At 37.1% G+C, this 17,598-nt stretch overlaps 1 protein-coding gene across 2 annotated transcripts in view; it reads left to right on the top strand.

The window, feature by feature from the left end:
* The window catches only part of unc13bb (unc-13 homolog Bb (C. elegans)), a 93,701-nt gene that overhangs the window by 60,156 nt on the left and 15,947 nt on the right, over nt 1-17,598 (top strand). For both annotated transcript variants that reach the window (XM_084400385.1, XM_084400384.1), the window contains exons 14-29: nt 95-314; nt 955-1,182; nt 1,342-1,483; nt 4,530-4,699; nt 9,331-9,446; nt 9,576-9,739; nt 10,998-11,148; nt 13,263-13,331; nt 13,424-13,513; nt 13,625-13,765; nt 14,651-14,781; nt 14,889-14,974; nt 15,115-15,241; nt 15,818-15,914; nt 16,277-16,420; nt 16,920-16,997. In XM_084400385.1, the coding sequence (XP_084256511.1) occupies nt 95-314; nt 955-1,182; nt 1,342-1,483; nt 4,530-4,699; nt 9,331-9,446; nt 9,576-9,739; nt 10,998-11,148; nt 13,263-13,331; nt 13,424-13,513; nt 13,625-13,765; nt 14,651-14,781; nt 14,889-14,974; nt 15,115-15,241; nt 15,818-15,914; nt 16,277-16,420; nt 16,920-16,997 (2,154 nt within the window). The remainder of the gene's footprint in view (nt 1-94; nt 315-954; nt 1,183-1,341; nt 1,484-4,529; nt 4,700-9,330; nt 9,447-9,575; nt 9,740-10,997; nt 11,149-13,262; nt 13,332-13,423; nt 13,514-13,624; nt 13,766-14,650; nt 14,782-14,888; nt 14,975-15,114; nt 15,242-15,817; nt 15,915-16,276; nt 16,421-16,919; nt 16,998-17,598) is intronic.

Here is a 17,598-nt window from a genome sequence, read left to right as displayed (position 1 = left end):
TAGTTTGTTTTGCTCTCTCTCACCATATTACGCATTACATCTTATTAGTTTTCTAAATGCATTTTTATCTACTTTTATTTCCGAACTTCTACAGAAGAACCATGTGTATAAGAAAACGCTACAAGCTTTAATCTATCCCATTTCCTGTACCACACCTCACAACTTTGAGGTGTGGACGGCCACTACGCCCACCTACTGTTACGAGTGTGAGGGGCTTCTTTGGGGCATCGCAAGGCAGGGTATGCGCTGCACTGAGTGCGGGGTCAAGTGTCACGAGAAGTGTCAGGAGCTACTGAACGCAGACTGCCTGCAGCGTAAGTATAAGAGCCTGTACTTTATCTGAAACAAAAGACCCGCTTTATAGCGTCCTACCTTCATGTTCTGCCTGAGAATTTTACATTTGCAAGGTTTCGGACACAACCTTGGTTTATTGGTGCTTTCAATGAAAGTCTCCTTTGAGCTTCTGTCGTACTCTATTAACATCTGCCCTGTTGAACTCATTTACCCAAATGGACTTCCTTCAGTGACATGTTGACAGATCCATTAGCCAAAATTAGAAAATGATTTATAGGTGATTCTCACAGTAAAATAATCATCATCACATATATATTTTATAAGACAGGGTGTTTATTGGATTTATGAGCTTGTCATATTCTACTGTTGTTGTTTAGTGTGTATTAATATGGAAGACTTTTTGCAAATAGAACATGCAATAACAATTTTTTAAATGCTTTAATTATAGAATTCCATTATAAAATATGAAAACAATTCATTTATTTAATGAATTACATCCACACTATTTATTTTTTATTTATTATAAGAATTTTAGAAATCACAATTAATTTTTTGAATTGCTTTATTATATATTGATTTTTTTTTTTTTTTTTTGCAACTCATTCTTCAGATCTGTGCAAATAAAACATGTTGTTAACCATAATTTCTTGTTTCAATCAGGCGCGGCTGAAAAGAGCTCCAAACATGGTGCAGAGGACCGCACTCAGAACATCATCATGGCCATGAAGGATCGCATGAAGATCCGTGAGAGGAACAAGCCTGAGATCTTTGAGGTCATCCGAGACGTGTTTGTGGTCAGCAAGGCCATCCACGCTCAGCAGATGAAGACCATCAAGCAGAGCGTCCTGGATGGAACCTCTAAGTGGTCAGCCAAGATCACCATCACAGGTTCAAACATTGATCATTAACATTGTCACTGTCACAATTTCTCATTCCCTTTTAGCTATTTAAAATTCAGCAATCTCAGTTCAGTTCTAAATGGTGCACAACACAAATTCTCTGCTATACCTCGATGACTTCCCATCTTCTACTCTGTCTCGGTTATAGTTGTCTGTGCTCAAGGGCTGCAGGCTAAAGATAAGACCGGCTCCAGTGACCCCTACGTGACTGTCCAGGTGGGTAAAACCAAAAAGAGGACCAAGACGATCTACGGCAACCTCAATCCTGTCTGGGAGGAGAAGTTTCATTTGTAAGTATAATTTGACCAATCAGAGCCAACTCTTTGATAGAAGTGTCTTAAGTGTCATTCTTTGTTTCTCGTGCCCCAGGCTCTCTCACTCAGAATGTGTGTCACCCAGTTTTCAGTCTCGTCTCTTTTCAGTAATGGAATAAACTTGTCTGAGTGAACAGGCTCTGGTTGAGCCACTGGTCTACTTTAAATATTATTCAGGCCAGTTGTACCATAAGTTTGGAATACGTTCTGAGAAACACTGCAGCACTTTGTCCAGCCAAGCAACTACCTGACCGTCTTTACTATTAGTTACAGCATAAATTAAACATGAATGAACATCAGAAGGTATGTTAAAAGATACAGTACAACTTACTGAAATGTCACATGTAATCGCTCAGTGTTTCAAGAGTGGAAGGACAACAATTACATCGACTGGTAAACAAAATCACGTAATACTACGTTTACCTCAGAAAAGCTATTCAATGACCATAAACACAATATTTAGCTAGAAGAATGAACTATAGAGAGGAGCATTTAGCTGAATATATGCATTATATTTAATGCTGTCAAATCGCATCTAACATAAATGTTTTCGTTTATATAATATATCTGTGTGTGTGTATGTGTATGTATGTGTGTAATATATATATATATATATATATATATATATATATATATATATATATATATATATATATAATATATATATATATATTATATATATATATGTATGTGTTATATATATATAATATATATATATATATTATATATATATATGTATGTGTTATATATATATATATATATATATATATATATCATATATATATTACATATATATATATATATATATATATTACATATTTGCATGTATATTGCATATATATTGCATATATCTTATATTATGTTATATTATATATAGAATTAAATAATAATATAAAATATATTATATTATTTGGTATATTGTATGTGTATGTGTATGTGTATGTGTATGTGTATGTGTATGTGTATGTGTATGTGTATGTGTATGTGTATGTGTATGTGTATGTGTATGTGTATGTGTATGTGTGTGTATATATGCAATGCATGTATGTATAGATGTGTGTGTATGTGTGTGTGTGTATGTATGTATATGTATGTTAGGGTGTATGTGTGTGTGTGTATATATATGTATGTATGTATGTATGTATGTATGTATATATGTATATATGTATATATGTATATATGTATATATGTATATATGTATATATGTATATATGTATATATGTGTATATGTGTATATGTGTATATATATGTATATATATGTGTATATATATGTGTATATATACAGTGAGGAAAATAAGTATTTGAACACCCTGCTATTTTGCAAGTTCTCCCACTTAGAAATCATGGAGGGGTCTGAAATTGTCATCGTAGGTGCATGTCCACTGTGAGAGACATAATCTAAAAAAAAAAATCCAGAAATCACAATGTATGATTTTTTAACTATTTATTTGTATGATACAGCTGCAAAAAAGTATTTGAACACCTGAGAAAATCAATGTTAATATTTGGTACAGTAGCCTTTGTTTGCAATTACAGAGGTCAAACGTTTCCTGTAGTTTTTCACCAGGTTTGCACACACTGCAGGAGGGATTTTGGCCCACTCCTCCACACAGATCTTCTCTAGATCAGTCAGGTTTCTGGGCTGTCGCTGAGAAACACGGAGTTTGAGCTCCCTCCAAAGATTCTCTATTGGGTTTAGGTCTGGAGACTGGCTAGGCCACGCCAGAACCTTGATATGCTTCTTACAGAGCCACTCCTTGGTTATCCTGGCTGTGTGCTTCGGGTCATTGTCATGTTGGAAGACCCAGCCTCGACCCATCTTCAATGCTCTAACTGAGGGAAGGAGGTTGTTCCCCAAAATCTCGCAATACATGGCCCCGGTCATCCTCTCCTTAATACAGTGCAGTCGCCCTGTCCCATGTGCAGAAAAACACCCCCAAAGCATGATGCTACCACCCCCATGCTTCACAGTAGGGATGGTGTTCTTGGGATGGTACTCATCATTCTTCTTCCTCCAAACACGTTTAGTGGAATTATGACCAAAAAGTTCTATTTTGGTCTCATCTGACCACATGACTTTCTCCCATGACTCCTCTGGTTCATCCAAATGGTCATTGGCAAACTTAAGACGGGCCTTGACATGTGCTGGTTTAAGCAGGGGAACCTTCCGTGCCATGCATGATTTCAAACCATGACGTCTTAGTGTATTACCAACAGTAACCTTGGAAACGGTGGTCCCAGCTCTTTTCAGGTCATTGACCAGCTCCTCCCGTGTAGTTCTGGGCTGATTTCTCACCTTTCTTAAGATCATTGAGACCCCACGAGGTGAGATCTTGCATGGAGCCCCAGTCCGAGGGAGATTGACAGTCATGGTTAGCTTCTTCCATTTTCTAATGATTGCTCCAACAGTGGACCTTTTTTCACCAAGCTGCTTGGCAATTTCCCCGTAGCCCTTTCCAGCCTTGTGGAGGTGTACAATTTTGTCTCTAGTGTCTTTGGACAGCTCTTTGGTCTTGGCCATGTTAGTAGTTGGATTCTTACTGATTGTATGGGGTGGACAGGTGTCTTTATGCAGCTAACGACCTCAAACAGGTGCATCTAATTTAGGATAATAAATGGAGTGGAGGTGGACATTTTAAAGGCAGACTAACAGGTCTTTGAGGGTCAGAATTCTAGCTGATAGACAGGTGTTCAAATACTTATTTGCAGCTGTATCATACAAATAAATAGTTAAAAAATCATACATTGTGATTTCTGGATTTTTTTTTTAGATTATGTCTCTCACAGTGGACATGCACCTACGATGACAATTTCAGACCCCTCCATGATTTCCAAGTGGGAGAACTTGCAAAATAGCAGGGTGTTCAAATACTTATTTTCCTCACTGTGTATATATATATATGAGAAATGAAATGCTTATGAATATGAACAATTTTAATTTCTGTTTTGATAAAAAAAAAAAATTCTTTTGGTGCATCATTAGTCCCTGATCTTAAACAGATGTATATGTGTTGTCTTCCAGTGAATGCCACAACTCCTCCGATCGCATCAAAGTTCGTGTTTGGGATGAAGATGACGACATAAAGTCGCGAGTGAAGCAGCGTCTGAAGAGGGAATCTGATGACTTCTTGGGCCAAAGCATCATTGAGGTGCGCACGCTGAGTGGAGAAATGGACGTCTGGTACAACCTGGGTAAGCTAGTGCTGTTTTGTTCTGTTGTTATGTTTATGTTGAGCTTTAGTGCTCATTCAGGAAATGCTGGTTCAGATCCAGCCTGCATATTGTCCTGGGCCCGTATTCATAAAAAATCTTAATGCAAAGAGTAGCTCCTAGTGGCAAAATTCAGAAAGTATCTTAACCCTTAAAAGAAAAATTGTTAGGAGTACGGGCGAGGACTTTTAAGAGGCTTAAGAGTTTCTTTAGCAGAGGAGAAAATGGCTGAAAGATGAAGAGGGAGAAGAAATGTGTTGCAGACAATGGATGACAGTGAGTTAATAAGACGCTATAGATTAGATCGTGCAGGGATCATGTTTGTGACAGATCTTATTAGAGACACACTAACATCTCCGACAATTAGATTTTAATTTATATTTCTATTTCCAACAGAAATTAAAGTCCCTGTAAAGGCAATTCTAAAAAAAAAATCTAAACACATTATAAATGTTAGAAATGTATTGCTAAAACACATTACAAAGACTGAACTGTGAAGTACTGAATTGTGGAGTTAGACCGTTAAACAGTTTTTTACCATTGCTGTGTTCCGGATTTTTTGGGCGGGGCTAAAACGGGGGCTCGATGACGCACTGGAGCCCCTGAGCTCCTGGACACGCCCCTACTTGATGACGCACTGGAGCCACTGAGGCTGGCCCCTCCCCTTACAATATAAATAGAGCACATTCACATCAGTTTGCCGCTCAATCGTGAGTTACTGTCAGTACTATTAGTTACTACAGCCTACAGTTTGCTAGCTAGCTATGCCTTCGTCACGGAAATGCGTACTACCTGGATGCGATCATGTAGAAAACAGATCGGTGTCCTTATTTAAATTTCCGAAAAACGATCACATCAAGAAGAGGTGGATTAATTTTGTGAAGAGCCACCTTGATGGAGAGCTGAGGATCACCGCCAAAACCCGCCTCTGTAGTGATCATTTTACACGGGATAGTTTTTATTCACACTGATAATCCGCTGTTACTGGTGAATGGGGCCGAACCGACTATCTCCCGCCTCGGCCTTCGTCCTCCCGTCGCGCCGACAACTGGTGCCATCATCGGCAGTGCGTGCCCACCAATGAGTGGAAGTTGCCTTGTGTGCTTATGTTATAATTATAGTAGGTAGTCCATAGTAACTCTACTAAATTCTGCAACCCTCTAAAGTGATTTTTTTTGTTTTTTGTTTATATGCATCAATAGGATTCCTTAGACAAGTAATTTCAACTATTATCTGTTCACAAAGCAGTCCCTTCCAACAGTTTAATTCACAGTGTGACTTAAGATATTGTCATACATTTGAGTTGTCAATTCTATGTTATGAACAATTACAGAAAAGTTATCTAAACAATTTAGAGCATATTCTGTTTCTCAGCTTGGGTGTTGCAATAATAATATTCAGCAGTCCATTATCTCATGGATTTATGCACATCGTTTTCATACTTAATATAACAAACATGATGGCTGTTAGTTTGATCTATAACTATAAAGCGTAAAAATATGTTTTATTCTATGTTATCTATTGCTAGCCTAACTTTATTTGGCTAAGTTAGGTTATGCTAGTTACATATAGCTAACTTGCATAAAAGGGAGAAAAAAATCTTGAGTGACAGTTGAGTGTGGCGACAGCAGCTTTCCCGCGAGTGGGCGTGGTTTCAGCGCAGCCAGTGGACACGCCCCCAGCGTTTGAGCGCAGAGACTACTGCTCATTTTTTCAAGATTTTGATAGCTTATTTTATGTACTTGCCGGCTTTTTTTTATCATTCAAATTTGGCTGGGTGGCTAATAACACATTTTTCTGTGGTGTGACAAACTCAGAACGCATACTTACTTTTGACTTTACAGGGACTTTAAAGTAGTCACTACATTAAGATATTTGGCAACTGGGAAAATGCAACCGTGCAGCAGTGATGATTTGGGTCTGTCACAACCTTCTGTAAGCAGAGTGATCACACAAACAATTACAGCACTTTCAGAACCTCTTATTGTGTCGCAGTTCATTTCGTTTCCACTGGACATTCCCACGTTGCAGGCTCAAAAAACTGCATTTATGAATATAGCAGGCTTTCCTGGTGCACACAATGAGGGGGAATGAACCGCTAATAATTTGCGCTATAAGCTCCCATTTCTGCTTCTTGCCCCGTGCTGTGACACATCTGTGTTCATCCACTAGCTGGGCTTACAGTAAACACTGTTCCTCTGTCCAGTCGGGCTTTCTCGTCCTTCTTGTTTTTGATTCCATGTTTGCTACATTCAAACCAACATTCAAACCACCACTTAAATAGACATGCCAGCAATCAGTGTAATTGGAAAGAGTGGAACAATTTTTTTCATTCAAAGCCAATCAAATACCTTATAGGAAATTAACAGCATGGTAAAAAAAAAAATCATTTCAGTTATTTGATTCAGAATGTTTGAATGAAACGATTGTAATGTTGACTTGACACTGACTCAACAAAAGTTGGTGTGTGCTGGTGTTTGTTGAGTCAGAGTAAACTAGCCGAAAGAGTCTCCTCAGATGACACTGTGCCGTCATTGTGGCTTGATGCATCTATTTAATGTGTTTGGTCTTTTGTGGGAAATCTCTCTGTTGTGCTTTGACTTCGCTATAAAAGAAAAAAGGTTATTTCGTTGCTAAAATATTAAACCTAAGGCACTTACAGAGCACAAACCATTGACTTGTAGATTTGTTGGTATTAAAGGAATAGTTCACCCAAAAATGTATATTCTGTCATCATTTACTCACCCTCATCCTCAAACAACATCTTATTGCATTGTGGCAATTTCTCAAGATGATGGAAGACCTGGTCTATGTGTAGACAACCTCTCTGCCTGTCTCTAAGTGGGATGTGACCCTTTTCCAAGATTTGTGTGTGTACTCCATTACCCACATCTCCCAACCTGACAGCACATCCCTTCTCGCCCAATTACCCCAGTGTGCAGCAGCCCAGAGGCCTCCAGGACGTCCCAACCGTGAAATCCACTGCTCCAAATTCTATGTCCATCTCTCCCTCTTTTTCTCTTCACGTCTCACTATTATTCTGATGAGATCTACCCTTTATTTATTCCCTCATTTCTGCTGTCCTCATTTGTACAGTCTGTTCTAGTGTTCTGATCGTCTTCCTCTGAATCTTCGGCCACCACATCTGTTGTAACAATTATTCTAAATAGTAGTAATTCAGCTTCACGTCCTCTTGTCTGTTTCTCACCCATCTCTCTCTCTCTCTCTCTCTCTCTCTCTCTCTCTCTCTCTCTCTCTCTCTCTCTCTCTCTCTCTCTCTCTCTCTCTCTCTCTCTCTCTCTCATCTCTCTCTCTCTCTCTCTCTCTCTCTCTCTCTCTCTCTCTCTCTCTCTCTCTCTCTCTCTCTCTCACTCTCTCTCTCTCTCTCTCTCTCTCTCTCCTCTCTCTCTCTCACTCTCTCTCTCTGTAGCACACTCCAGTTGGAAATTCTCCACTTAGCCGACACATATAAATTATCCCAATAATTTGCCTGTCAGGGGAAATGGTTAGGCAAAGAAGAACCCGGTGTCTCTATTAAAAGACCTTCAAATGATGTTTCTGTTTGGAGAGAGACAAGACACATACCGTATTCACATGAAAATAATAAATATTAAAATTAAAGCTGTAAAAATATTTATTAAAGCTGTGAATAACATTAAAGAATAAAGCTGAAATATTAAATATTATATATATATAATGTATATATACTAATATTTACTAAAATATTAATAGATACTGGTGTATACAAGCTACTAATATAACACTGGCTTGGTAATCTTACAGTTAGGATATTACAGTTAGGACTATTTGGCATAAGCAATGTTTATTAGATCAACATTCATTAAACATTTGAATTTATTATTAAAATGTATGTTTTTATTTAAAGAATTTTGTTGTTGGTCCAGTTTTATAAAACCGAGCTCAAGAACATGGTAACATCTTTGTAACACACAGCTTCTTGTGACTCGTTACTTGCTTTATTTTATATTTATTAGTAGTGAAACTAGTAGTTTAAATGACTGAAACCAAGTGATTTTCATGACATTTGGTTCTAGAACATCTACAATACATCCTTTTGCCAATGCAGACAAAAGTGATCAAATATGTGATGTAAACATCAGAGGCGTTGTCATGAAGATCAACCTGTGTGTTATTTTGTCGGCTGTGCTTGTGAATTAACAATCAAATTTCAAGTGTATGATTCATTGATTCTTGTCATTTAAAATAAGTTGTAAATACATGTTTTCAGCTAAAAATGCATGACAGAAAATACAACAATTTAGTTGTATTAGTTGCATTTACTAAAATTCCGAAACCTCTAAATATAGTAAATATGAATGGCTAACCTATTTATTTTTATATATTATAATTGAGTTTTTATTTGTTGTTACTGTACTATTGAAAACTGAAATTTCAATTAAAAATGCCTAAGCAATCACCACTAATAAAAATAATCATTTGGCAAGGTATTATTGCACGTACACACACACACACAGAAATATATTCAGGTCCTATCTAACCCTGTTGCACTTATTTTTACTTCACTGTTCCCTTGGGTTAAATACTGTATCTCTGCACGTACAGTAATTATTCATCCCTATCTCTCACCACAGAGAAAAGAACGGACAAGTCTGCTGTTTCTGGTGCCATCCGTCTTCAGATCAGCGTGGAAATTAAGGGAGAAGAGAAAGTGGCCCCCTACCACGTCCAGTACACCTGTCTGCATGAGGTAGAGCAGCATCACCAGCTCACAAACACCACAGCATCTGCCTCATGCATTTACATGCACAAATCTGTCATTATCAGTCACGGTTGATGATCTACTCAACGACATTTTCATCTCTATTCCTTCTCGTAGAACCTCTTTCATCACATCACGGATGTCCTCGGTCAGGGTGTGGTGAAAATCCCAGAAGCCCGTGGCGATGACGCCTGGAAGGTTTACTTTGACGATGTGCCAGAAGAGATCGTGGATGAGTTTGCAATGCGCTATGGGATTGAATCCATCTACCAAGCCATGACGTATGTATTAGTCCTCCGTCCATACTGTCTTCTATTGTCATCATATTTTTATTTGCTATATTCATACTAATGTTTAATTGTATTTTTTATAAAAAATGAGAATTCTGTCATTTACTCACAGTTCTAAACCTGTATGACTTTGGTTACTCCTTGAAACACTGAATAAAAGTCTGGGTAACCAAACCTTAGAAGATCCGAAAAGGTACTGTGTCGTAAAATGAATCCATATGAAGTAAGCGGTTTAATCCAAGTTTTGTGAAGAGATACGATCACTTTATATGATGAACAGATTTAAGTTAGGCATTTATTTATAGACATTTCAAATCTAAACTGTGATCGGCACATATACTACATAGAGCTCATCACATATGGTAAACGCATAAGCTCAAATATAATGCGTGATGTTCGAGAACCAATGATGTTTGTTTTAGCGTAAGCTTCCATGTTTATAGTATGTGATGTGCTCTATGTATGCGTGTTTATGTGAATAAAGCCTAAATTCAATCTGTTCATCATTTAAAGCTATTGTATCTCTAAAATTCGTGGATTCTTTTTACGACGCCTTTATAACCTTTTTGGATCTTCTAAGTTTTGATCTTCAACCTCGTCATGAGGTTGTGAGCTCTTGCACACGTTGCCAGTCAGTTTACCTGATAATCGCTCAGAAGCAATGATTCACGAGTAGTTAAGATGGCATTTGTGTGAAATTTTTAGCGTTTGAGAACTACAGCTCAAGTATAATAACTTTGACAATCAGTGAAGGATAAATAAATATAGTCGTCATCTGTGTGGCAGTAGCTGGATCTTGGCTAGCAAGGGCAGTAATGAAATGAACTCCTGAGTGCTGCTCGTGTCTGTGGTTGTTAATTCAGTGTCGATCAGGCGTCAGGAGTGTGAGGAGATGCTCATTAACTGAGCACATCCCTCAAATAAAGCGCACGCAAACGGCCATATTTCACGCCGAATGGGAAGCACAAGGTCAGTTGGAGCAATGGCAGATCCTTCTACCCAGCCAATCAGCAGTGATTTAACTAGGGGTCTCTCAAACAGACCTTTTTGGAGAGCCATTGCCACTGAGTGAGAGCCAAAAGTGTGGAGGTTGTCTCAGTTCAACATTTCATCTTGATGAATTCATTAGACTGTTTAGCACCCTAACCATCATGGAATCTTATAAGCATTGGTTTTGTAGTAGTGTGATTGTCATTCTTTGCACAAAGCTCACTTACTCTCTGCATCTCTCCTGTCTGTGTGTGTACAGGCACTTTGCATGTCTCTCGTCTAAGTATATGTGTCCTGGTGTCCCTGCTGTGATGAGCACCCTGCTGGCCAACATCAACGCCTACTACGCCCACACCACTGCATCCACCAATGTCTCCGCCAGCGACAGATTTTCCGCATCCAACTTTGGGGTACGTTCAACTATCAAACAATATGCAAGCTATAAAGAACACACACATATCGTCCATTCTGAAGGTCTGTTCACAACAAGTCCAAGTCTGTCACAAAAACACAGACAAGATTTGACAAAAGCAAAATTGGTTTGTTTATTTATGCATTTATTTAAATTCTTCATATGCAAAGTAATTAATTCTGGTAGCTTTTTGCAAAGATTAAGGTACACTGAAAGGAATTTGGTGTAGGATTTACAAATAAACAGCAAGTAACACATTGAATTAAACAATTTTACAATAGAAATACTGAAATACTACTTTCTTGTTAAACATACTGCAATAACCTTTGTTTTATATGCAACTTGCAACTCATTTTTTTACAGTGCATGTTTATGTTAACTGTCACCAAACTAGAAACACTGGCATCTTGACTCTGTGTGAATAGGGAACATCCTTTGAATAATCAAAAACTGGTCATTTATGCTCTATCAAAGCTTCCACAGAGGATAGGCGAGAAGTAAAGCTTAATGGTAACTGTTCAACTTTGACCAATCTGTGTTAATGCGAAATAATACTTCTAAATGATGGAGGAAGTAGACACAGTTATGGAACAGAAGCAGCAACAACAAAAATCGGCATATCTATTTGGCGTTTGCTTGTTTTACTGCATTTTGTTGATCGAGGTGACTTCTGATAAAGGTTAATGTGTCAGCACTAAACCATTAAGCATTCAGGTCATCAACCTGGAAATTTGAAAGACGAAATCGAAAGACCATTTTGAAAATGGAAGTGTCTATTGTGGCAGTCTTTCTTTATCTTGTACTGACAGACCAGTTAAGTAAAGTACCATGGGACACACAATTCAGTATCACCGTTATGGATTGAACACTTCAGCTAATTGCAAGTTGTAATTATAGCAACATACAGTATACTCTATCGCGTTCGTAAACAACATACCTCTTACACAAAGCCCTAAACATACCCGATAGTGTAAATAAAAGCAAACGTGAGATAAAAACTCATTTGCTGAAGCAACCATGCCATTTTAGCTAGCTTCTACAAGTCTTTGAGCTCTTTTCTCTTGACTCGTATTTCACGGGAGTCGTACCTGAGCATCTCAAGTGTAATGATGTATCAGGTGAGATACATAGCAAGTTAACTACATCAAAAAAGCCAAACACATGCAGCTGTTTATTTGATGCAAACATCAAAATGTATTAGTTTACAAATGGTGCACTCAAGTGTCTTGAGGTAATCGATAATCTGCCCTTCTGTGAAAAGAAATAAAAGTTGTTTGTGTTTTACTGCCTCTAGTGTTCATGTCAGCTGGAAACTGCATTTAATTGTATGTACTGTATAGGTATGTTTTGCAGAAATGTAGGTAGAGGCAAGTTTATCCCTATGAGCCTATGTTGAATTATAGTGTCAAGACAACAATGTCAGTTGTTTAATGTTATTCTTAAGTTGCAGATGAAAAATAAGCTTGTTAATGCCATATTGTCATTAGCACTTAGAGGGTTTGTTGACTCAGTCATCATTTACTCAAGCTCATCTCTTTCCATCTTTATGACAACAAAGTGGATGTTGATTCGTATTATAAATCTCCTAAAAGGACACAAAAGTGCAGTAAAGTCTCATAATAGTTGTCCATAAGACTGCGTTATATATGTCAAAATGCCTCAATTCAATATTTCCTGTATGGATGCACAATATATCGGCCACCATATCAGTATTGGCTGTTATATGTTTATTTTAATGTTTTAGTTATCGGCCTGATAACAAATTAGGCCGAAATGTTGTTCGCTGTTCACCATGATGGTTTTGAATTGCTTGAAATATGATTGAAATCAATTTGAAAAGGAAAAGACAGTTAAGTGCAACACAAGTGTGTCATATAGGCTACATAAAATTATAATGAAAACACCACTGTAAAGGAATGTTGTTATATGTTTTATGTTGAAGTGCTTGGGACTTGGCTTTTAATGGTGACGTGATTTTTATTTTTGAAATAAATTTTTTTTATTTGCTTTAATATATAAAGAATTATTAGTAGCGGCCAAAATTTTCATCCCTACTTTCCTGACAATGTCCTGGATGGCTGAAAATCTTGCTTCATATTCCTCTTCTAACAGAAAGAGAGGTTTGTCAAGCTCTTGGATCAGCTGCACAATTCCCTGCGCATTGACCTCTCAATGTATCGCGTGAGTTTTGGTGACTTATTGGCTTTTTAATTTATAACCTATTTTAGCACATAAGAGGGTGATTCTCAGTGTTTGTCTCTTCTCTTTCTCAGAACAATTTCCCTGCGAGCAGTAAGGAACGTTTGCAGGACCTCAAATCTACAGTGGACCTCCTGACCAGCATCACCTTCTTCAGAATGAAGGTGAAGAATGACAAGCAAAAAATATTAGAACCAATTTGATTCTCAAGCCTATTTTCCATCAGTGCTTATTTTGTCAGTTATATATACTCTCTACCATCTTACTCTGGACAGGTCCAGGAACTGCAAAGTCCCCCGAGAGCCAGTCAGGTTGTGCGAGACTGTGTCAAAGCCTGCCTCAACTCCACATACGACTACATCTTCAACAACTGTCAAGAGCTGTACAGTCGCCAATATCCTCAACTCGGAGACACGGTTAGACAGTCACTCCTCTACCACCTACCATTTATGCATACTCTCAAGATATAAAGCTGAAGTGTGCTATTTCTCTGCCACTAGCGTCACCAAACAGGATTGAAAAATAAGTTAACAGATCGCCCAAGACCAATGCTTTAGATCTGATCAGGATGTTCAAACAAACCATTTTAAAACGACCACAACGTATACACTTTAAACACTTTTCAGGGCAAATCAACAACAAACTACTTGTAGTCACTGCAAACAAAAATGGAATGGAAGAAAGTATTTTAGTATTTTTTATATACTAATATAGTGTTTGTTGAATCAGCTCTTATATATGGTATAGTTCTTTTGTCTTTTGTTTCTTGTCATTTATGTGTATATATATATATATATATAATATTTGTTAGTTATTTCTATTTAGCTTTTAATTTTTATTGAATTTATTTTAGTTTTTGTAATGTTAGCAGTACAATTTCAGTTAGTGTCCAAGGAAACATTTTTCTTTAAGTTTTTAAGTATATATAATATATATTTTGTATATATTTGCGTATTTTCAGCTTTATTTAAAAGAGCAAAAAGATTGTTTTAGTGAAAAATAACACTGTTTTTAACATTAAAACATACCTTTTAATGTAATACAATTAGAAATTTAAATCAACTTTTTTATTTTCTACATTTTAAATAATTAAAAATACTAATTAAAATTTCATTTTAATCTTAGTGTTTCGACAGAAGGATTGGGTGTACTTTTCTTGTGTTCTCAAAATTACATGATAATTTTAATTTATATAATAATTATTGTTATTAATATTATTAACAATTATAATAATTACTTAAATAATTATCTTTTTACCATGCATATTACCATGCAAATGATTCATGCATATTTTTTTTCAGCATAAGGACGAGTGCACTGCAGAAGATCAGGGCCCGAGCATCAAGAACTTGGACTTCTGGCCCAAACTCATCACCCTCATTGTGTCCATCACTGAGGAGGACCGTAACTCTTACACCCCTGTCCTAAACCAGTGAGTGTGCACACAAACCTGAATATATATATATATATATATATATACACACCTCATCTAACTCTATTGTCTTGCCATAATGACTATCATTTCCTGTTTCTCCACAGGTTTCCTCAGGAACTGAACGTTGGGAAGTTGAGTGCAGAGGTCATGTGGAACCAGTTCTCTCAGGATATGAAATACGCCATGGAAGGTCAGTTACAGTTCTGTCCAATGATTTGGCATATCAGAGATACCAACTTCTTTAATCTTCAAACTAAAATCTTGTGTGTCATCCTTTTTTTTTGTTTAGCCACCAAATGTTGTTTATATTCAATTATTCTTGCTCCATAGAACATGAGAAACACCGACTATGTAAGAGCGCAGACTACATGAACCTGCACTTCAAGGTCAAATGGCTGTATAACGAATATGTGAAGGATTTACCAGCCTTCAAGGGAGTTGTGCCCGAATACCCCACGTGAGTGAGCTCTTCTACCCTCAACTACTTCTCTCAACTACCAAACCAAAAAGACGCAAAAAACGTTTTTCAATATTTGTTAACATCAGGGGCCAGATTTACTAAAATCGGGCAGATTAGCGTGAAAGTGCAATTCCACAAAAGCGCAGATGGGAGTCTTAAAGTTCTGCGCGTGACGATCTGACGACACGCAAATTAAACAACACTAATGCAGCCGGATCATTTCCATAATGACCAACGCAATCTACCAAGAGCAGTGCAAATTAGCGTCTGGTTTAAGAAGTGCTTTTTTTGGCCGTTAAATATCAGTGCAAACACCAGAAAATTGACGAGCTCAAACCTTAGTAAATCACCTTGCGTGATTCATTTAAATACTCTCCTCCCATAAATGTTGCATCTGAAAGGGAAACTCCTACAACTGCATATGCAATAAGCTCAGCCGCAAAAATAACTGTCCGCGCCTTTTCAGCGCTAATTTTTCACTGCATGTTTAGTAAATCCTGACAGTAGTTTTCTAACGGTTTGTGCTGGCGCAAGCTGTTAGTAAAATCTGGCTATATGTCTTTTGTTTTCCAGGTGGTTCCAGCAGTTTGTGCTGCAGTGGCTGGATGAGAACGAGGATGTGTCCATGGAGTTCATGCATGGAGCCCTGGAGAGAGATAAAAAAGATGGAGTAAGATGTTTTTCAGTGCAATTTCACTCTAATAGCCTGTTATCTTTCACAAATTATCACAGAAGTGTTTCTTGGGCTTTATGGTGCTCTTGCGCCCACAATCCGGTCGTTTTGCCTTTCAAAACTGTTGAAGAGTTCAAAAGTAGAGTTGTTTAAGAGTAATTTTAGATCTTCTGTACAAAAATGCGTTTCTTCCTGCTTGGATCAGCTCACCCTTGTGTCTGTATAATGAGGGATACATCATTAAAATTGTCCAGTAATCGTTATTTGCCCTGACATTTTAGCAATTGCTGAGTGTTAAATTTAGAGACAAAACTGAATGGAAATGGCATTTAAATGATGTGCTTCTATCTCCTCTACAGTTCCAGCAGACGTCAGAGCATGCTCTCTTCTCCTGTTCGGTGGTGGACGTCTTCACCCAGCTCAACCAGAGCTTTGAGATCATCAAGAAACTGGAGTGTCCCGACCCCAAAGTCATGGCCCTCTACAGCCGGCGTTTCGCCAAGGTGGACCAGCGTCCCTCCTAATCTAATTACAAATAGATTCATGTCAGAACAAATGTCGACTGTCAGAGCATTATCTCGTTTCTAGAATTATCTGCGATTTCTGAGAGAATGGCCCATTTTTAGCCAAAGGGCATCTTGGTGCGGAGCAGATGAAGAATATCAATGGAGCAAAAACATTTGTCTGAAAGAATGAGATGCTGTTGTAATCAAATGAAACTGCTTAATGCAGGCCTTTCCATTAAGCTTCAGTCAGTCCCCAGACCAAGTCTCTGTATAGTCCCCTCAAGAATGTTTATGGGACATGTGGAGAGTTTATTGGGCTGATGTCCAGCAGTTTTATGGTAGCAGGCACAGAGCGCCGAGTGCTGAGATGGCCCCAGAGAGCTTCTACTAGATTTCCTGAAATGCTTTTTCATTTGTTTGGTTGGTAATGCTATTACCAAGACATTTTGACTTTTGAAAAACGTTAAGCTCGGTTCTTATTCCTTTGTCTTCACAGACCATTGACAAAGTCCTCCTGCAGTACAGTGCCATTTTGAAGAAGAGCTTCCCGTCCTATTGTGATAAGGAGAAGATTGTAAGTTGTTCTCTTGGTAGTTGACATTGACATTTCTGTTAGTTTGCTGTCTTTTCTAGTACATCTCTCTCTCTCTTTCAAGTTACTCTCTCTCTCTCTCTCTCTCTGCTCTTTCATTTGTAAAGTATTCATCATTTGGATTATTTATCATCACATGGTCACTAAATTATAAAACTATTTTTGATTTATTTAAATAAATGTATGTATCTTATATAATAAAAAAGTAAATAAATATAATAAATACATACAATTTATACTCAAATGTAACTAATATAATATAAATATATGGAATCAAATATATAATATTACATTATATCAGTAATTTGAATACTTATTTTAGGTTAAATAAAACATTTTATATTATTTATTTATATATATTATTTATATATATATCTATGCGAAATCTAAAATATCCACAAGTATTAAATTTACTAATAGAATGTAACTAATAGAATATAAATATATGGAATAAAATATATAAAGTATAATATCATATTAGTTACATTATATTGATCATTTTAATTTTAGGTTAAATAAAAAAAAAAATTTAGTTATTTACATCCATGTTGATTTATTAATATTTAGTCTGCCTCTGTTTGCT

The sequence above is a fragment of the Rutilus rutilus genome (assembly GCF_951802725.1).
Source record: "Rutilus rutilus genome assembly, chromosome: 25".
Taxonomy (NCBI): Eukaryota; Metazoa; Chordata; class Actinopteri; order Cypriniformes; family Leuciscidae; genus Rutilus; species Rutilus rutilus.
The sequence above is the reverse complement of the archived record's forward strand: the minus strand, read 5'-3'. Positions and strand labels throughout refer to the sequence as shown.